General features: G+C 32.3%; 3 protein-coding genes and 1 non-coding gene across 5 annotated transcripts; 2 read left to right on the top strand and 2 right to left on the bottom strand.

The window, feature by feature from the left end:
- The first annotated feature begins 416 nt into the window (after positions 1-416).
- Positions 417-7,596, top strand: LOC107015056 (acylamino-acid-releasing enzyme). 2 transcript variants are annotated; one of them, XM_015215217.2, is made up of 18 exons: positions 417-622; positions 1,583-1,758; positions 1,931-2,234; positions 2,321-2,542; positions 2,636-2,848; positions 3,006-3,080; positions 3,322-3,460; positions 3,747-3,898; positions 3,989-4,071; positions 4,189-4,310; positions 4,437-4,515; positions 4,678-4,855; positions 5,117-5,177; positions 5,350-5,472; positions 5,649-5,846; positions 6,298-6,366; positions 6,971-7,050; positions 7,240-7,596. In XM_015215217.2, the coding sequence occupies exons 1-18, from the start codon at positions 471-473 to the stop codon at positions 7,301-7,303; spliced, it is 2,490 nt and encodes an 829-aa protein (XP_015070703.1). In that variant the 5' UTR covers positions 417-470; the 3' UTR covers positions 7,304-7,596. The 2 variants fall into 2 exon arrangements, with proteins under 2 accessions (XP_015070703.1, XP_015070704.1); XM_015215218.2 differs by having other exon boundaries at positions 490-622; positions 1,587-1,758.
- Positions 7,597-7,844: 248 nt separating this feature from the next.
- On the bottom strand, positions 7,845-7,916 carry TRNAK-UUU. Its single transcript has one exon. It is a non-coding gene; the product is annotated as a tRNA-Lys (tRNA).
- Positions 7,917-8,734: 818 nt separating this feature from the next.
- Positions 8,735-10,676, bottom strand: LOC107013006 (CBL-interacting serine/threonine-protein kinase 7-like). Its single transcript, XM_015212989.2, has one exon. It carries the CDS (start codon positions 10,531-10,533, stop codon positions 9,232-9,234), a length of 1,302 nt encoding a protein of 433 aa, XP_015068475.1. The 5' UTR covers positions 10,534-10,676; the 3' UTR covers positions 8,735-9,231.
- Positions 10,677-18,233: 7,557 nt separating this feature from the next.
- Positions 18,234-21,019, top strand: LOC107012550 (3-ketoacyl-CoA synthase 11-like). Its single transcript, XM_015212420.2, has 2 exons — positions 18,234-19,526; positions 20,094-21,019. The coding sequence occupies exons 1-2, from the start codon at positions 18,753-18,755 to the stop codon at positions 20,877-20,879; spliced, it is 1,560 nt and encodes a 519-aa protein (XP_015067906.1). The 5' UTR covers positions 18,234-18,752; the 3' UTR covers positions 20,880-21,019.
- The last annotated feature ends 640 nt before the right edge of the window (positions 21,020-21,659 follow it).

Here is a 21,659-nt window from a genome sequence, read left to right as displayed (position 1 = left end):
AAAAATAATTATTTCATACTATTTGTTAATCACCTCATTAAATTAAAAAAATATTAATTAAATTTTTTTTATATTATCTTTATAATTAATTTTCTTTTTAAATGTGTTCAAGTAATATGAGACGGAGGCAGAGGAGAAGTAATGTTGGCTTTTTAAAAATTTGATCAAAACCATATAAATTATGATCAATAACTGTTTTTTAAAGTAGAAAGAAATTTTTTGAATGAATAAATCGAATTTAATAAATCATGATCAATAAATAATAAGACATATTCAAAATTATTTTATAAAAAAGGATGTATTTATTTTATATCAACATTGAAGGTCTATAAAATATAACGAGAACGAATTAAAGTGTTTAGTTTTCAATGGAAACCGGACAAATTAGGTGATGTTTGGGGCAAAAAAACTTTAAACTTAAAAAAAAGAAAAAGAGCCAATCTAATTAAAAAGTACAACATTTGTGGAGTATGACTAATATACTTTCTCCCTTAGCTGCAATACGCACTCATTCAATCGTATCAGTTCTGCTGCACTCTCATCGTTTTCCCCCACTTTCGTCTGAAACTCGACTTCTCAAGCAGCACAGGCCTATTTCCTGCAGACCCTTTTGGCTCACCAAGTAAATTTTATTTCTATCTATCTTGATTTTGCTAATATTTGTTCAAATCTTCGTTTAGTTGTACTGATTGTGTTTTGATTACATTCAGTTACTTCAGATTGCATTTAGCAATTTTCATTTTGCAGAAACTATATGATTCTTTATTTGATGGTGTGGGGTTTTTTTCTTGTTGATTTTATACCATTTCCTCAGCTTATCTTGGATTTTTATGTATTTTGTGTCATATGCTGCAATTTGCAAAGGTTGAGTTGTACTCGGATAAGTGTTGAAAAAGAAAGGAGAAAGTGTAGGTTCTCTTTTTTGTCTATCTTGATTATGCTAATATTTGCTCTAATCTTTGTATAATACTGATTCTGTCTTGATTACATTCAGAATTTCAGATACCATTTAGCAAGTTTTCATTTTGCATAACTATCTGATTCTTTCTTACAGGGAGGGGTGGGGGGGTGGGAAGGGAGATTACTGAATCGAAACTTGGAGCAAATGTTGATTCTTGTGAATGATTCTGAAAAGATCATATTTTTACTTGAATCAAGTTGTACATTACCTGGAAAAAGATTCTTTTTTTTCATAAAAAGAAAGAAAAACAAAAAGAGGAAGTTCCATTTTTCCAATGAGTAGTAGAAAAATCAAAATGATGTAGTATTTAGTGATTCGTTGTTTGAGTTTCTTTCACTACCGGTCTCAAAACTTTCATTAATGAAGTACAAACACTTGTTTGTTTGTTTCTTTGTCACTGATCTCCATCTTGTCATTTCATTCTGTAAGCACTCAAGACGGAAAAAAATGTGTCCATCACTATTAGACTTCCTTGTCCTGCATATATCAGAGCTGGGGAGAGTTAGAGAGGGGGGTCTACAGTTTCCCGATAATGTTTTGTTGATTGGAAACTAACATTTCCTTGATCCTTGTGAACTTCTCTATATTAATTGGTCTTCTTTTTTTGTGTTTGATTACTAGACAGAGTTTCTCAGTTTTCTCCAAAATGGATTGTGTGGGAGCCAGCTCTCCTAAAGAATTTCCTTTGGGTTTGGATGCAAGTTTAGAGGAAGAATACTTTTCTCAATCTAGTTTGCTCCAAGATTTCACTAGTATCCCCACCATTGACAAGGCATGGACTTTCACATCTGACGGTGGTACGATTTCTTTACTTCTTTATTCTCTCTTTTTTGGTGGATAAACTATAGTTAATCTTACCTGGAGAATAAAGAATTGCGTAGTACTAATTAAATTCTTGCCTTCCCGCTTAATATATTATGCTTATTCTTTAACTGCTGCTAATTTGTAACCCTTTTTCTACCTTTCAAGGTTCCCAAGGTATGTTTTCGATAAGCCAACCAAATCTCCTAGCCAACAAGAAGAGGAGATACATATTACCTTGTCATATTTCAAAAGAAAGCACAAATGCTGTAAGCTTTCAATGGGCTGCATTCCCTATTGAGATGTCCAATGTGGCTATGATGATTCCATCACCTTCAGGTTCAAAGCTTCTTGTAGTTAGAAATCCTGAAAATGATTCTCCGACCAAGTTTGAAATTTGGGGTCCATCTTTGGTGGAAAAGGAGTTTTATGTTCCTGCTTCTGTCCACGGCTCTGTATATTCAGATGGATGGTAGTTATTATATGAACTAAACATCACTTTACTCACTTCACATCCCTATTCATAGACTCAATGTGTGTTACTATTTGAAAATGCAGGTTTGAGGGAATATCATGGAACAGTGATGAAACTCTTATTGCTTATGTCGCTGAGGAACCGGCTCCCTCGAAGCCTACATTTACTACTTTTGGTTATAAGAAAGATAATTCTACAGATAAGGAATGTGGGAGCTGGAAAGGTCAAGGGGACTGGGAAGAGGAGTGGGGGGAAACCTATGCTGGAAAAAGACAACCTGCTCTTTTCATCATTGATGTCAACAGGTTTGAAAATTTACTATATTTTCTCATATCAGACTGGTAAGATGATCGAGTTCTGATGTCATGGATAGAAACCCTAAATATAAGTTTGTGCAGTGGAGTAGTACGTCCTGTTGAAGGAATCGGGAAGTCACTGAGTGTCGGACAAGTTGTATGGGCTCCATCCCGTGAAGGCCTTGAACAATATCTGGTTTTTGTCGGGTGGCCATCAGATAATAGAAAGTTGGGTATAAAATATTGCTATAACAGGCCTTGTGCCCTGTATGCTGTTAAAGCTCCATTTTCAAAGGTAGAGGTCCATCAATCTGGGTAAGTAACTTGCTAGTTGTCAGAACGAACATGTTGTGGATTAACTACATTTGTTACTGCATGAATGTAGTACCTAGGGGACTTATTTTTTGGAGAATTCCCTTATATTTGATTTATGCTGTTTTTGTAGTCTCAATTGACTTTTTGTCACTTTCAGAACTAATGCAGCCAAGGATGTATCTCCAATTAAGCTGACACGAAGCATTAGTAGTGCTTTCTTTCCTCGTTTCAGGTTTGTCTTGAATTACTTGTCTGACCAACTCCCTCCCCTGGTCCCCGAATAAAAAGGAGAGAAAAGGGAAGAGGAAATGTGTTTATGAAGAATTCATTCCCCTAATTCCTTCTTATACGATAACATTTGAATAACATTAGTTGGTTCCCTGAGGAATCTTGCATCTTCTCGTGTCTTTTAATTGATGTGGCTAGTTTGTTTGATAAAATGGAACTAACTAGTCTTTTCAAAAAACGTGCAGCCCGGATGGAAAATTGCTTATTTTTTTGTCTGCTAGAAGTTCAGTAGATTCTTGGGCACATTCTGCAACTGATTCACTTCATAAGATTGATTGGTCATTCAGCGGAAAGCCAACTCCAGATGCTAAAATTGTTGATGTGGTAGACTCCTTTTTGTGATTCTGATTACTTGCATCAGCACTTTGAGGCTAGATATTATTAGCCATTTTAGAAGTACTATTTACTTTTTGATTGATTCTGAGCTTTTGAGCCAAGGGTCGGTCTATCGGCAACAGCCCCTCTAACTCTGAGGTAGGGGTAGGGTTTGCGTACACTCTACCCTCCCCAGATTGCACATTGTGGGACTACACTGCATGTGTTGTTGTATTGATTCCAAGCTTTATCCTACAGTCAGCACACCTGTTCATGCTGTAAGTGGCAACTGCAGGTTCCTATTGTGATGTGTCCTGAAGATGGTTGCTTCCCTGGCCTTTACTGCTTCAGTGTTCTTAGTAGACCTTGGCTTTCTGATGGATATACTATGATTTTATCTTCTATCTGGGGCAGCACACAAGTAATAATTTCAGTAAATGTGATAAGGTAACCAAATATTTTGCTGCTCAAGCATGAATTCTTTTTCTGTACCAATGAGTTAATAATAGTGAAATTTGTCTTTTTCAAAAATAATAGTGGAAACATATCGCGGATCAGCCCTGGAGACTCTAACTTCTCTTGGAATATGCTTGCACTAGATGGTGACAACATCATAGCTGGTAGGAATAAGTGTCCTACTTTACTTCATATTGGTTCCTATAATAGTATACTTCATATTGGTTTCTATAATAGTATTCCCATTAATCAAAGAATTTGGCATTTTTTTCCGGTTAAAGTTTGTAGTAGTCCCGTTGATGTTCCTGCAATCAAGTATGGTTCCCTTGCTCGTAAGGCCTCCGCGGAGACCTCATGGAGTTGGTTAGATATTTCAAGCCCCATATCTAGATGCTCTGAAAAGGTCAGTCTGTTTTCCGTTGTTTCTTTTGTTTTCCTTTATTATAATTCCATCTTAGTTTGTTCTGTTTGGCATTTTCTTGTTAGAAAGGCTTTTCTGAAATTTGAATGTTCCCAACAATGCTCACAGGTTATATCTTTGCTGTCTTCGCGCCAATTTAGTATTATGAAGATTCCTGTCAGGGATATCTCTGAGAACCTTACTAAAGGTAAGAACCCCGTTGAGCTTTGAGGGAAGTACTATAAATTCATGGATCAACACATGATTGTGACCTCTTATGCTATCTGCAGATCAATAGATGCTTGAATCCTTTTAGTTACTAATCTCTGCTGTTTCTACTATAATCTTCAATGAGTTTTATTTTTGCTAGGTGCCAGCAAGCCGTATGAGGCTATCTTTGTATCCTCCAAGACTCAGAGTCGTAACGTGTGTGATCCGCTGATTGTAGTCCTTCACGGGGGTCCTCATTCTGTTTCATTGTCAAGCTTCTCAAAGTCCTTGGCTTTCCTTTCTTCACTTGGTTATAGCTTGTTGATTGTAAATTACAGGTAACCAACATAACTGACTTCTTTCTCCATGCCTCTGTTAAATCAAATGGTTATTGAAATATAACGCCAACTGTGAATACTAGTTGTGTATATGAGATGCTACACTAATATTATAGGTCATGTATATATATATTGGATATCCTAATATATATGTGTATATATATATATATATATATATATATATATATATATATATATGTAAGGAGCAGTAATTGCTTTGAATTCTGATTAAGCACTTTTTTTTTAATCTCCTTCTCACAGAGGCTCCTTGGGTTTTGGTGAGGAAGCAGTACAATCTCTTCCTGGGAAAATTGGATCACAGGTACTTGTTTGCGGTATTCTCGTTTTCTTTCCCTTGAAAAGATTTCTTCCTTAATTTTGTTTAGGCTTGAATGGTTTTGTTATATGAAATACAATTCCTTCTTTTTCATAATAATTCTATTAAGCATTCGGAACCTAATAGTGTTCTTCCTTTTTGTTTCCCTAATCTGCAGGATGTTAATGATGTGCTTGCTGCTTTAGATCATGTCGTTGAAAAGGGACTTGCGGATCTATCTAAAATATCTGTGCTCGGTGGTTCCCATGGTGGATTTTTGACAACTCATTTGATTGGCCAGGTCTACCAATTTCCTCATATGACACCGTCTTTATGGTTCCTATGTACCCATTTTGCTCAACCTTTGGTCCTTCAGGGCTTTGTTCAACAAACATTTGTGGGCCTTAATAAGGGAAGCTGGACAAGCTTGTCTTTCTTACCGACTATTGCTTGACAGTTCTGCTACTATTTCTGCAGGCACCAGATAAGTTTGCAGCAGCAGTTGCAAGGAACCCTGTCTGCAACCTCGCTTTGATGGTCGGTACATCGGATATACCTGATTGGTGCTACGCAGAGACATTTGGAGAAAATGGAAAAACAAATTTTACAGAGGCTACTTCATCTGAACACCTTGACGCCTTTTACAGAAAATCACCAATTTTACACGTCTCTAAGGTATGCATGCGCCTCTATTAAATCCGGATTCGACAGTCATTTCATTTTAAGCAATATGTCTTTCTGTTAGTTCTCTCGAAAGGCCTATGTTTAAATTGCAGAATAGACTGAAGTTATAAGTCATGCTAATTTCAAGGATCACAGATCCTGTTACAATCAAACCTCTGTATAATGGTGTCATTTGTCCGGATATTTTTTGGCTGTTATAGAGAACTGCTGTTATAGCAAACATATAACATAACATAACATTACCTGATACCTGCTGTTGGTAGGAGGTGACAGGTATCACATGGAATTAGTCAAGGTATGCGAAAGTTGGCCCGGACACCAGTTTATAAAAAAAAAATTAGAACATAACATGCCCTGGGTAGTGAAATGTTGTTATAAAGGATGACTGTTAGACGTGTATTAGGAATGCATCTCTAGCATCTTATGTTTGCCAACTTTGCAGGTCAGAACTCCTACACTTTTCTTGCTAGGTGCTAAGGACCTCCGTGTACCGATGTCTACTGGATTGCAAGTGAGATTTCTTATAATCTATTATCTTTCTTGTTTCTTGTTTTGTTTAACATAAGTTTTCATTCTTAAATGCAAACGGTATCATCAAGTTCACAGTTATGAATATCCATCATGATTCCATATCATTTTTCCTAGTAGCACCTTTTATTGGTTATGTATGTCTGTTGATACATAGTCTATACTTACCTTTTGATTCTCTTTGAACAACTATGCATCCATCCATAAACAATGAAAAAAGTAAAAGAAATACGGATCCATCCAAAGCACAACGATGTTTTTGTGGAGTCTAATTGTTGGCTCTATTTGTAAGGCAGCCTTCAAGCTTTGTATCTACTAATGAACTGTAGTAGCCAATCATCTGTGGACCAAAAATGTTATGTCTGCCAATGTCAATCTGCAATATGAATCAATGAACCACATAAATCTGTGAGATGAAGGCGGGTTACTTATTGTGTATACACCAATAATGCCAATATGGTTCTAATGGAACCATTACATTACTATATGTCCCGGCTTAGTGACTAATGACGTTTTAACTTGTGGTTTTATTTCACTACGATGTATAACTCAAGAAAGTGTATGCCTTTCACTCTTATTGTGTGCAGTATGCACGCGCGTTGAAGGAGAAAGGAGGAGTGGAAGTTAAAGTGATCATGTTCCCTGAGGACACTCATGCACTTGATAGGTAAACTGGTCTCATTCTATGTTGCTCGGAATCTCCACAATGATGTTGAATCCGCGCGGATGATGCAAAAGTGCACTGACTTTTGCAAGATCTGACACGGAACCAGCAGTGTTTTTGAAGCGTCCGAGTAACATAAGATTTTACTTCACTTTAATGTTGTGAACTTACACATCCACATCTGTTTTGCAGACCACAATCTGATTTTGAAAGCTTTCTAAACATTGGAGTGTGGTTTAAGAAGTACTGCAAATAGACTCATGTCTTAACCAAAAGTCACAATCCAACTTGAAGACGGGAGATTTGGTTTCGTAGTCCATATATGACCCTTTTCACAGCAGATCAGTAAAAAATAAACACAGGACATGAGGTTCGTGGGGTCGTTTGTTCCTATTTAAATTGTAATTGGTCATAAGAGATCGTTTCCTTTTTAAAGACCCGACTCTTCTACAATCAGTCACTAGTCAGAATGATTTATTGTACATCACAATTTACTAAATTGTTAAATTGATCTCTTTTATCTAATTCTAATATTACAAAAATAAAAAATCCTTGTGTCATGATATACTTATTAATGAATGTAAATCAAGTAAAAAATGTATGGGTTATTAATTTGGAATCCTTGTTTAAATTTTGATGGTAAATGATTAGTATTCGAGTTGTTTGGTAAGATAAGTAAGAATACAAATAATGGAATAAAATAATCTCGTGATTAGCTAATATTTCAAACCAATCATGAAATAAAGTTAATTTCAAGTTTTATTTTGAAATTATTATCCTTATCGCAAAATAAAAGTCGCCGTCTATGGGGATCGAACCCACGACCACGTGGTTAAAAGCCACGCGCTCTACCACTGAGCTAAGACGGCTTGTGTTTTTGTTATTTTCTTTAATATGACTAATCTCTTATCATATTGATACTCTTTTAATGACAATAAAGATCAATCAACTGCGGCGGTAATTAGGATGGTGGTGATTGATGACAATGATGTTTATGAAGGTGATGATTAGTGGTGGTGATGATTGTGCTGGTGGTAATTGATAGGAATAAATGATCGTAGTGATGGTCGTTGATTTGGATAAAGTGAGTGGATTCAATCCCAATTAGTTGAAAATTATAATGTGCAAATTGTATAGCAATCTCTAATACCTAATCCTTTTTGAAATATAAAGATCATCACAAATACTTTTAAATAGGCGTAAAGATTGAGTTTAAACAATGTTTTTTATCTTATAGAGACTAAACACTTACATATTGAGTCAATCACCCTTTTAACCAAAAAAAAGTTAAAGTGTTTTTATTTTAAATTTTCTATACAATAAAAAGAAAGTGATACACACTTAATGTGTATATAAATTCTAATAAATATTTATATGTGTTTACATATTTTTATATCGATTTATCATGATTAATTTGTATTCTTACCCTTCATCAAATCACTTTCAAGTATGATAAATTGACATAACTTAATGTAAATTATAGTAAGTGTGCCAATAATATCTTAAGAAAATGTAAATCCTTAAATTTGAGCAGGTTAATAATCTTTTTATTTGTCAATTAAACTTATTTTAAATTAACTAAAAAGATAATTAAAGATCAAGATTGATTTCATAGTTTATGTTCTAGCCTAAAGTCACATATCAAATTAACATACTCATTTCTTATATAAAGGAACTAGTGAAAATATTTTTTCAACTAAACATCAAGAAGAGGATTTTATTTACAAACTATTATTCAAAAACAAAAAACAAAAAATCTTAACAATCAACAAGAACAACATGCCTATACATTCAAAAATATTAGAGATGGCTATACATAACAAACTCTAAAATAAACAAACTCATGAGAAGCGTCTTCCACATGGATTGAGCGTCAAGACTTTCAAATAAAGAACGTCATAAGCTCTTCCCAATATAATGGATCGATATCAAGCTCGAAGAATGAAAAAACTAATAAGAAACATTTCCTACTATATATAGTATACTATTGTCAAGCTCTAAGAATGAAGGAATTCGTAAGAAACACCTCCTACTATAATGAATGATTTCAAGCGCTAAGAATGAAGAAACAAGAACTTGTAGGAAGCTCACTTCCCCACTTAGTATACCCTACGTGAGTTGAATTTATCATATCATTTTTGTAAACGTAAGGTAAATTCAAATTAATCAAACCAGTAAACTTCGTTACGAGTCCATAAAACTACAAATATCCTTCATCCCAAATTTCAAATCCTCCCATTGAGAATCATCAAATTCCAATCCTCCATTATTAACAACCTTAACTTCAACCAACAATAACTCCATTGCCACCTCCAAAATTTCCACCATTAAAACAACTCTCCCTTTAACCAACTCAATTCCCCTTCCTTTCCCTCTTTCAACTCTATACCCTCCTCCTTCTCCAATTTTCACCACCTTCTCTTCAACCTCCTCGATTCGAGCATTCGTCGTGAACTTCATCTCTCTATTGATCAAATCGCTCTCGAATAACCTCGATAAATTCAACCCTGATGACATTGATATTATGTCAAATGCATTTATCCCGCCCAAATTTGTACGATTCTTCTCGAACACACAATCGCTTGATCTTTGCTGTTGATTCGATTTCTTAAACCAGGAAAGGTTCATTAGTTGCTCGATACTTAATCTAGTACTCGGATTTGGATCGAGTAACTTGTTAATCACACTCCGAGCTGATTTCGAAACCCAATTAGGGAATCGAAAATCGCGACGATGTATAGCGCGGTACATGTTTGATAAATTGCCAGAATCAAATGGAAGATATCCAGATAGAAATGCAAATAGTATTACCCCACAAGACCATGAATCCGCCTTTTCGCCATTGTATCCCTTTCTGTATGCTACCTCTGGAGCTGTATAACCTGGTGTACCGCAAGCTGTATGAAGGAGACTGTTTTTCAGCTGTTCAGGCAAGGCGGAGAGCCCGAAATCGGAGATTTTGATGTTGTTATTTTGATCAAGAAGAATGTTTTGAGGTTTGATGTCGCGGTGAGTAACGCCATTTTGATGGCAGTAATGGAGAGCGGAGACTAATTGGTGGAAGTAGAAACGAGCGGTGGAGTCAGAAAACCGTCCATGACGGATTAGCTTGGCATGGAGATCGCCTCCAGAGGCGATCTCCATTACAAGATAGATTTTGGATTTTGTAGCCATTACTTCATGGAGTTTTATTATGTTGGGATGATTAAGACAGGACATGACGGAGATTTCACGTAGGATTCGGGGCTCCATTGAGACATCGGTGCCAATGATCGATTTTTTATCGATAACTTTGATAGCGATATTTGTGTTATCGTCTAAACAAAGGCCGTGGTAGACTTTAGCAAAGCTACCACGGCCTAATAAACGGCCAAGTTGGTACTTGCCGAGAATGATGGTTCCGTTTCCGGAACCACTTCCGTTGGTGCTGGTGGTTCGTCTGATTATCGTGGCGGAGGAGGGTGGTTGAGTGCATTTCGCCTCCATGCTTGCGCTGGTGGATGGGGGAAAAGGGTGGTTATATAGGAGGAAATGATCACTTTGAGTGAGAGGCTTGGCTGGACCTCAGTTGTTTTACTTTGCTTGGTATTCAAGTCAATCGTTCACATGAAATGAACATTTTCGTCGTTATATAATAATGAAAAAGCTTCAGTAATAAATTTGAATTATCTCATACCGTATTGTATTTGTGAAAAAGACAGATGATATTTTTCGTTACATCATGACACATAAGTAATAGTAATAACAAGATGAGAGAAAAAAGGTAAAGAGACTATTACACTAAATTAATTGTCACATAAAATGGAACAGTTTGTCATTACAAATAAGTTTGACAATACGATACGATAAATAAATAAATAAATAGAATATACACATCTTACATCTATTTTGATCTATTTTATAAGGATAGAGAGACGATTTCTAATAGACGTTCGAATTAAAAAACATATTCAAACTCAGGTTTATGAGAAAAAATAAGATAGGATGTATCATTAGAAAAATTATAAACTTCAATTCATATTGGAACAACTTGTCATTTCTTCTAGTAAAATAGTAAATAGAACACATGAGGATTTACTTTTAATTATAATTATCTTTTGATTACTTTAACTTAGAAAAATCTCATATATATCTACTTATGGATCTGCATATATCAATCTTGTCCACTTCCATATGGTAAATTAAAATATAATTAATCATCAGACTTATCAATAGATTTTTTTTCTAAGATTCTTTAAAAGCTTCCACTTTCACTTTTTTTTAATGAAGATATATATGACCAGCTTTATATATAGGAAGTTGTTGGCAGATAAGCAAATGGACCTTTTTTTTTCTTGAGTTCATATGTTGTTTGATAATTATTGATTTGATTAATTTAAAATTTATACGATATACAATGTTCTAGAAAAAAAAAGGAATCGTTATTAAAGATTTTTTTCTTTTTTAGTGCATGGATTTGATCTTTAGTTAAGAACATCATTTATTTTATTATATCTTATTAACTTGAGCAATTTATATTTGTATTGTATAGGACGCATGAATAAAATAGGACCTCCTTATCAACTCAAGATACAAACCTAATCTTTAGTTAACGACAAAAGATTTTATTTATCTTGTCATACTCTAGATGATTCTTTTAACGGATTTATTTTAGGTCATTCGCTATTTGTACCAGTTGATTCGAAAATTTTAATTCATACTGTATATGGACACATTAACACAAGAAAGTATTCCTAGGCATAAACCTAAAACCTCTAACTAAAAAGGAAGAAATATCATATATTATCTCATCACGCGTTCAATTATATATTGAAGCACACATTTGTAAATTAGCCAAAAATATTTGTGCCAATGTAGACAGCTATCTATATTACAATTTCTTAAATCGTATGCTATTCTTTATCGACTTTATGTTAATACGAAATATTTTATGCACGAAGTAATTTTTCACTCGAATGATTCCTTTAGTTATTTATCAATTAGTGACAAATAGACATGCACCATCTTTAGCATGACTTTACAAGATATTTTGCACTTCAATTAGCACTATATAAAAGCTTTTATATTAATTTTCTTTGTTCAACTTGCGTTTTAGTATTGTTCAAAGTCTTTAGAGAAACGCTATTGCTTTTTTTTTTTTTAACTTTATGCAAGTCACAAGATGCATGCTATCCCATTTTGTCCTTTTTTATTAGATTCGAAATGAATTATCTCATATAATAAATAATTTTTTTTAATATAAATATAAAATTACAATTATTAAACTTTATAGGGTTCTAATTAATATTGTAAATCCGCCCCTTAATAGGAAACTCTAAACTATTGATTCAAGCTTAGCATTATAGACATATGATGAAACAAAATGGGCAAGGCAATATATAGATTTTAAATAAAGTTATGTCAAAAATTACATTATCGTATGTAAATAAAAATGTTATAATATATGAAGCTGATTTAAAGGGGTATATAATAGACTCTTTTATCGAAAAATTATAGTGTGCATTTAGATATAAGAAAAATAGTTTAACACACAAATATACCTAGTTATTTTCCATTTTTTGAAGTTTTTCTTGTGTCATATATGATCGTGTTCTACTAAGTTAGAAGAAATTGTATAATGAATCGAGAAATTGTTCATCAATTGTTTTTGATTTACTATCAATGTAGAAGCATGAAACTTTATTTAGTGTTGATCGAGAGAAAAAATAATTGTAAACTTATTACATATGAGAAAAAAAATCTAGATTCGTAATATTTTAGAACTTTAAAAAAAAAAGATTCATTTTTACTACTTCTAAAAAATATTACTATTATATTTCATTTTAACTTTATTACTATTATCTTTCATTTTAACTTGGCACATATAGATACAAGCTATAACATCTTTTGGTGCCTCTCAAGGGTCACCATTATATATGTCAATTATATTAAAGTGTGCTAACTATTATCTTTGTCTTCATTAAGCTTGTTATAATCACACCTAATCCAATATTTTTCTATATTAAAGAACATATTCTTGACATTGACAGGTAAATCTAATTATGTTTATTTATTGGCCCAAATGGCCACTTCCTTCAATGAATAATTTCATATTTACCACCAATAGTTGCTTTAATATTAATATGATTTTCTACATTATTTAACAAGAACTTATATATTTGAAACCTATAAATGAAAAAATATCATGCTATAGAGTGTTTTCCTTATTAATAAACTTAAAATGGGACAAATGAGGATTAGTTGATACTCAAAAGAAATACCAAATATCAAAAAAGAAAAAAATGTCATAAATTTTAATCTAAAATACATCCCTAACCAATTAGGATATTTGTCTTAGTCAGCATTGAAATGTTTTTTCCAATAAACTTATCAAATTAAATGTGGGAAATTCATGACATATGAGAACTTAATGACAATTTAAAAAGTTCTTTACATTGAACTTATTAAACTTTTGAAATTATATATTTATAATATAATTTATGTATGTTGTGAACCGAAATATAGTATCTGATTGACATAGCAAATAATGTAAGTTTACATTGCAAATAACCACTTTTTAGGTCATATAATAATGAAAATAGTCATTTTCATACATTTCAAATTGCACAAATAAAATTCTTAGGAGATTTTCATTGAATTACACCCATGGAATTTAGTACTCCATATCCAGTGGCTATTATTTAAAAAGTTGAACTGTGGAAGTGGCTATTTTTGCCATGTTGGAGAGGGAGTTGTGGTCCATTGGGCCACTCATGTTAACTTACTTAATTTGAGGCCTAGCTAGCTTTGGGTTGGGGGTGTATTGGTTATTGGGCCATTTTATCTTTCTTCTTTTTTATCTGGGCCCAACCCAGTATCAAAGGTCCAACAGGCCCAATAGGTCAACAAGGCATGATTGTGGTTAGGATTATGGCCCAACCCAAATGAATTTTGATTCGAATTTATTATATATATATATATATATAGAGAGAGAGAGAGAGAGATTGTTTGGTTTAGATACAAGCTATAGGGATTAATTAGCTAATAATATGATGATTAGTAATTTAAATCATTTATTCTCCTACTTGCATTTGTTGATTTTTTCCCAAGTTCTTGAAAATACTCAAATTGCATGATAAAAACGAATGAGTATCAATATATCAAATTTCTAAATGTTAGATTACAACATGCATCTTATCTAGAGGCGTTAATCAGAAACAACTTCTTTATTCTATAATAGGAAGATTTACGCCTTCTTCACACTTCTCTTATGAAATTATATTTGTGTATGTTAATATTATTATATTAGATTATGACATATTACGTGTCAACTAAACGCTTAGTCACTCCATGTAAGCATTTCTTCTTTTCCTCCCAACTATTTTTTTTCTTTTCTCCCAACTATTTTATGTATGACTCCATCCCTATCAATTATATAATGGTGGTAAATGGATAAGAGTAAAGAATTCAAGTAATTAAAATAATAACGAAAATAAATATGTGTATTTTCGTGTGGATTTAAATTCTTGGCTACCATTCCAAATAGATAAATAAGTACTATCTTTTAAAACATATATATTATTTGGTCACCTAAGTTCACCAAAAATAGTAAATTCCTATCCATTTTCTTTCAAGTAGAAAAAACTATAACTATTGTATAAACATTGACTTTTTTCCATGGACCTATAATATTCTTTATTTTATTCTATTTTTTGTGACCTTAATATTTTTAGTCGATCGAAAAAACCTTTGACTTATCTATCGAAGCCTAAGGGGGAATTGCAGCAATCCCTTACGTAATAGTTTGTAATTATTGTGGGTATATACTTAAATTCGATGTATAATAAATGTATATATACAGTATACATATTGATTGTGCATAGATTATCCAATGATTATACATTTACTGGGAAGGTAAATATAGATAAAAAGTTGTTTTCAATAGATCTTTAATCCGAAGGAGGTAACCAAAGCAATATTAAAGGAAAATAATATTGATAACAAATTAAAATAACAAGATAAACAAAGGAAATGATGCAATAATAGTACTAAAAAATAAATACTTCATAAGATGTTATGTGAACACTACTAATTAAGGAGAAGATGAGTAGAGGATCAACTAAGCCCTTGCCTCTCAACATAAAAGTACGATAATGCTCGACTATTTACCATTCTTCTATTCTAATTCACGATTTTTATACCTTAACCTATATATCTAGGGTACTGATGTCTTCGATAAGTTGTAGATCAGACATGTTATGTCTAATCATCTCTCTCCTTAATTAGCTCTTTTTCGGTCTACCTCTATCTTTCCTAAAATCTATTATGGCCAAATGCACACCTCCTTACTAGTACATCCATGCATTTTCTCTTCACATATTCGAACCATCTCAGCCTTATTTACTTCATTTTATTTGTCATAGACATCACCTTTTTATTAAGAACAGAGAAATTTCACTCGTATCTACTTATATACCACTCTTATTCTTGTGTGAGATATGGAATGACATGTTTCAAAATTGGATTGCAAGTTGGGTAGTGATATTGTTGGGCAGCTACTGATATTATAAATATATTTTCAACAAGAAATCATGCACAATTTGTTTGTTTGTTCATCAAACTTCTTGCCCTCTACTTTAAAACCAAAATATAAATAAAAAAATAATAATTTAGTAAAATGCAGTTGACTTTAATGTGTGATTGACAAATAAGAATTGATTTTGTAATGACATCTTTAATTTGAAGTTGCTATAGTCAAATATTGTTTGACAACATTTTTATACATGTATTTTCTAAACATGGGATCTTTTATTTCTTTTATGGTCATTCTTTAATAAATACTCTCTCCGTCTGAAATTGTTTGTCATGATTTTTATTTTTAGAGTCAAACTATAAAAACTTTGACTAACATTTTAAGATGTATTTTTTCATCATATTAATATGCAAAATATTGTAATTTATAGTACTTTTTATGTAGTTTTAGAATATCTAACTTTTTGTTTAAAATATTGAATTAATGTGATCTAATTTACCTTTAAAAAGTAGTCAAATTGACTTTCGATAAGCGCAACATGACAAACAATTCCGAACGGAGAGAGTAATTACGATGGCATGGACGATGTATATATCTTTTATGAACTTTAATTTCTTTCATATTTATTTTTTCTGTTAATGCATGTTGCAAGTTGAGACCAGTCTGAAGACGGTTTAATTAATTTTTCGGTGGGAAAAAATATTATTTCATATATACATATAAAAGTTCTTATTAATTATGGATCATAAAGAAATTTTAATTATATTGATTTAAATGTTATTTTTGTAAGCTATCATATAAAAAGTGAATTTTGCAAACATATAGTCTTCGCAAAATAACCTTTCGGACGATATTAGACTTCGTAGGATATATATAAAATATTAGTTATCATCTAATTAATATTTATGATTATTTATAAATTTATAATCACATGTAGTATAATGTTTTTTTTTTAAGATAAGATTTTCAGTTTGTTCAATCGATGTGTGAGATATAAGATGATGTGAACCAATATTGGATTGCAAGTTGGGTGGTGATTGTTGGGGAGCTACTGATATAAATATATATACTCCCTCTGTTCGAAATTGTTTGTCATGGTTTCTATTTTTAGAGTCAAACTATAAAAATTTTGATTAACATCTTAAGATGTAATTTTCATCATATTAATATGTAAAAAATTGTAATTTATAGTACTTTTAATATAGTTTTAGAATATCTAATTTTTTGTTTAAAATATCGAATTAATGTGATCTAATTTTACTTTGAAAAATAGTTAAATTGACTTTTGAAAAACGTAACATGACAAATAATTCCGGATGGAGGGAGTATATGTAAAGATTTAAATCAAGAAATTAATGATGATAAAGATAAAATTTATTTGATTTAAAATGCTGACATTTTTTGGTCAAAGCTTACTGTCAACAAGTTCTTTATTTTCATATGTATTTTTTTGAGCTTCATTTATGAGGTTTCTTTTAATACCAAGTCATGGGTTTCTGAATTATGCTTTTTTTTAAAAAAATAAAATAGATAGAACACGTAAATTTACTTTAAATAAATAGCACATAAAATGTATATAATTTTTTAAAAGAAATTTCTTGGTTGTAGAATCGAAAGATTGGATTGAACTACGATTGCTTATATCACTATTTAAATTTTAAATCTAGGTGCGTTAAAGAAAGAAAAGAAAAACATACCTAAAACACAAATATTATCTCGTTATAGGATAAATTAGGATTAGTAATATATTTACCCTAGTGGAATACTTTTAAAATATCTATTATATATGTTAAGTTCTTAATTTATCCAAAAAAAATTATAACTTAAAACCTAAAACATGACCATATAAAACTAAAAATTAATGAGGAAAAGCCTACCACGTGGTGATATAGTCTCATACTCTACAATGGCAAAGCTTGAGTCATATAGTTTTTAAAAAGAAAAAAGTTTACACACGCGGGTTGTTTACATCAGATCAATACAATTTTTATTATCATGTAATTTAATAAAATAAAATTTAAACACATAATATACATATATTGATTTCATGTGATTTATCTATCGATCTTTCATGTTATTTTTTTGTTGGAATCTTATTAAAAGAACCATATAATTCAAATAATATTATGCATGAATAGCGAAAGAAAAAATAGTAAATAATAACGGAGAAAAGTATATCGTATTTAGACCGACACAACAAATGAGTGAAAGATGTCATGTCAAAGACTTGAAGTGGTGATAATTAACTTTGTTTTTCATGTAAGATAATTAAATGCATCTTAATAAATTGATAAACTTCAATACAAGATAGATAATATTAGGTATGCAGATAAAATCTCACGTTGTCTCACGTAGATAGCTAAAAAGAAAAATAAGTTACTCACAAGATATTCAATACTCTATTGTAAAGCCTTTCTATTCTTAATAAAAAATCAATGCTTCAAATCAAATAAAAACTTAATATAACTAGTCATAAATCTATCTTCCTTCAATATTCATATCACTAAAATAGTAGAATAATTTATACACGAAACTTTAGTACTATATTTATTTTTCCCAAGTGGAAAATTAAATGCAAGTTCGTTGGGGTAGTTGCACCAGCCTGCTGTTCATGCATCCTATAAGTTGTCCAACAAATTCATCATTTTTTCCCAACACATTTACAACTCTATTTTTTGTTCAATCTTTCTCACTCAGGTCTCTCTTATTTCGTCCAAAAAGATTATTTATTTTAAAAAAAAGTATTTCGTATTTCATCTAAAAATCTTTTTTTTTTTGCTTGAATATCTCTTATTTCATCTAAAAATCAGTTCTTGTCATTTCGGTGTCTTTTGTTTCACTTAAAAAATGAGTTCTTTTCACTCAGATATCTCTTATTTCGTCTAAAAGTTCGTTATTTTACTCGGGTATATCTTATTTTATTGAAAAATCCATTCTTTTCACTCGGATATCTCTTCTTTCCTCTAAAAATCAATTCTTTTCACTCGGGTATGTCTTCTTTCATCTAAAAATCAATTCTTTTCACTCGAATATCTCTTCTTTACTCTAAAAATCAATTCTTTTCACTCGGGTATCTCATATTTCATTAAAAAAACAGTTCTTTACACTCAAGTATCTCTTATTTCATCAAGAAAACTTCTCATTTTCTCTTCTCTAACTTCATTGAATTTGAGAGTCAAGCTCAGTTTAAACAATGGGGGATGAGAACAAGAAGAATTCAGTTGGCTCTGAAACCGCGCGAATTTCGGTTGAAATTAACAATCTTCCTAATTTTCTTCAATCAATCAGGCTCAAATATGTGAAACTTGGTTACCATTATTTGATCAGCAATGCAATGTATCTGTTTTTGGTTCCTGTTTTGGGAGTTCTTTGTGTTCATGTTATGACTATTTCAGTTGAGGACCTAATCCAATTATTGGATAAATTGAAGTTCAATCTTATCACAGTGATTTTATGTTCTGCTGTTGTTGTTTTTTTGGGGACACTTTATTTCATGACAAGGCCTAGAAAAGTGTATTTGGTTGATTTTTCATGTTATAAGCCTAAGCCTGATGTTATGTGTAGTAAAGAAACTTTCATGGAGAGATCAAAACAAGCCAGGATTTTCACTGAGGAGAATTTGGCCTTTCAGAAGAAGATACTAGAAAGGTCGGGTTTAGGTCAAAAGACGTATTTTCCTGAGGCACTTTTGAGAGTGCCCGCGGAACCTAACATGGCTGAGGCAAGGAAAGAGGCTGAGATGGTGATGTTTGGTGCTATCGATGAGTTGTTGGCGAAAACTAGGGTGAAGGCTAAGGATATTGGGATACTTGTGGTGAATTGTAGCTTGTTTAATCCAACACCATCACTTTCTGCTATGATTGTTAACCATTACAAGCTCAGGGGAAATGTTATGAGTTATAATCTTGGTGGAATGGGATGTAGTGCTGGACTCATTTCTATTGATCTTGCTAAACAACTATTGCAGGTTTGTTCTTTTTTATTAACTTATACTATGTTCGATTAAGTTTCTGAGAAGTCAAAAGTGCTTATTTTAGAACGGTGAAGTGTTTGACCAAGAAAAATAGATGTTTCGAATAGTTATAGAAGTTAGTATAGTTGTTCTTCGCTGCTCTAATATTGTCAAAAGTGTTTTTCAAATTGATTAGTCAAATACAAACAGGATACTTTTCTCGAGAAGGGTTTCAAAGTAAATAGATTTTGGAAAATCTTAAAAGACAGATAATACGAAAACGAGATAGTAAAATGGAGTGGACCACATTAATGTCCAATCTCTACTAGTTGGCAATTTAATGTTTCACTTTTCAAAAAGTGTTTCATTAACTTTCTTCCATGTGGGAAGGTGAACTCAACTAACATATGAGACAAGAGTGGTAAACATTGATTGTATACAAACATGGTACTATTTGAAAATGACATCAGTAGTTGTTGTTTCCAAGACTTGAACTCGTGACCTAAGATAACTTTACATGGTACTACTTGTTTATATCAAGTATTGAAATTTCTAATACTATCAATGTTGATGTATGATCAGGTGAATCCTAATTCTTATGCACTTGTGGTGAGTACGGAAAACATAACACTCAATTGGTACTTTGGCAACAACAGATCAATGCTTGTCTCAAATTGCATATTTAGGATGGGAGGTGCTGCAATTCTGCTGTCAAACAGATCAACAGATGGTCGACGTTCCAAGTACCAACTGATCCATACAGTACGTACACACAAGGGCGCGGATGACAGGAGCTATGGTTGTGTGTTCCAGGAGGAGGACGAGAAGAAGGAGATTGGTGTTGCCTTGTCGAAGGACCTAATGGCTGTTGCAGGGGAAGCACTAAAAACTAACATCACAACGCTCGGGCCATTAGTCCTTCCTATGTCTGAGCAACTCCTTTTCTTCATGACATTAGTCGCGAGGAAGATCTTTAAGATGAAAATCAAGCCTTACATACCTGATTTCAAGCTGGCATTCGAGCATTTCTGTATACACGCTGGTGGAAGGGCAGTACTGGATGAGCTCGAGAAGAATCTCGAGCTCAGCCAATGGCATATGGAGCCATCAAGAATGACACTTTACAGGTTTGGTAACACATCAAGTAGCTCTTTATGGTATGAATTGGCTTATACTGAAGCTAAAGGGAGGATCAAGAAAGGAGACAGGACATGGCAAATTGCATTTGGTTCTGGATTTAAATGTAACAGTGCTGTGTGGCGCGCGTTAAAGACGATTAATCCTGTTAAAGAGAAGAATCCATGGATGGATGAGGTTCATGAATTCCCAGTTGAAGTACCTAGAATTGTCACAATTAATGATTCTTGAAAATAATTTTAAATTTTCCTCCACTAAATGTTACTATGTAATAGTAGTATTATCATTCTTTGTTACCTTAAAGATTGCAATGCACAATGTAATTTGATTTGATTATTTATAAAAAGTGATATCAAATATTCTATTTTCTAGCAAATGAAGGTCACAAACACCACGAATAATTGTTAATCTGAGAAAATACACTCAAAATAATAATTACAATTTGTATTCTTTTTAGTTTGTTCGAAAAGAATAATACTATTCTCTTTTGGAAACTATTTAATCTCAATGCCGTTGTTTTACCATTAATAACATGATTGGTTAGGATCTAAAAATTTATAAATAGAAGGAATGCCTATAAAGTCGAGACAATTTAAACTTAAGGGTTATCGTTATCAACCAAATTCTAAAGCTTTCGAGTTTTCCTTCTCTCTAACATAAAAAATATGAAAAGACACTCATCACCACTTGTTTAAAAGGACAATTCTGATACATAGATATAAATATCGTACATATTAAAAGTGTTCTTCAATTTCTAAAATTTTACGTTCATTCAAAACACCGTTAATCTAAAATGAAACGAAAAGGGGTAGTTACAACAGTATCTAACTAGTTGTATTTGGGGTTTTATGATGAAGTGACTAGAACTTTGTATTAATTTCTAAGTAATAAATGCATGAAATGGTAGATGCAAATAGCTGAGTAAAGATGGAACCAGCTGTTTTGTGTACGTAAATGAGAAGGGGACAACAAGGAGCTGGAAATACCTGCAGCAACAATAGGAGGAAAGGC

Source organism: Solanum pennellii, chromosome 3 (genome assembly GCF_001406875.1).
Source record: "Solanum pennellii chromosome 3, SPENNV200".
Lineage (NCBI taxonomy): Eukaryota > Viridiplantae > Streptophyta > Magnoliopsida > Solanales > Solanaceae > Solanum > Solanum pennellii.
Note: the sequence above shows the minus strand (reverse complement) of the source record. Positions and strands in the feature narration are given on the sequence as shown.

Coding starts and splice junctions, on each gene's coding strand:
- LOC107013006 (XM_015212989.2), bottom strand. CDS start 10,533: ATGGAGGCGAAATGCACTCAACCACCCTCCTCCGCCACGATAATCAGA.
- LOC107012550 (XM_015212420.2), top strand. CDS start 18,753: ATGGGGGATGAGAACAAGAAGAATTCAGTTGGCTCTGAAACCGCGCGA. Junction 19,527..20,093: donor TTGCTAAACAACTATTGCAG/GTTTGTTCTTTT, acceptor ATGTATGATCAG/GTGAATCCTAATTCTTATGC.
- LOC107015056 (XM_015215217.2), top strand. CDS start 471: ATGACTAATATACTTTCTCCCTTAGCTGCAATACGCACTCATTCAATC. Junction 4,856..5,116: donor TTGTTGATTGTAAATTACAG/GTAACCAACATA, acceptor TCCTTCTCACAG/AGGCTCCTTGGGTTTTGGTG. Junction 7,051..7,239: donor GACACTCATGCACTTGATAG/GTAAACTGGTCT, acceptor TCTGTTTTGCAG/ACCACAATCTGATTTTGAAA.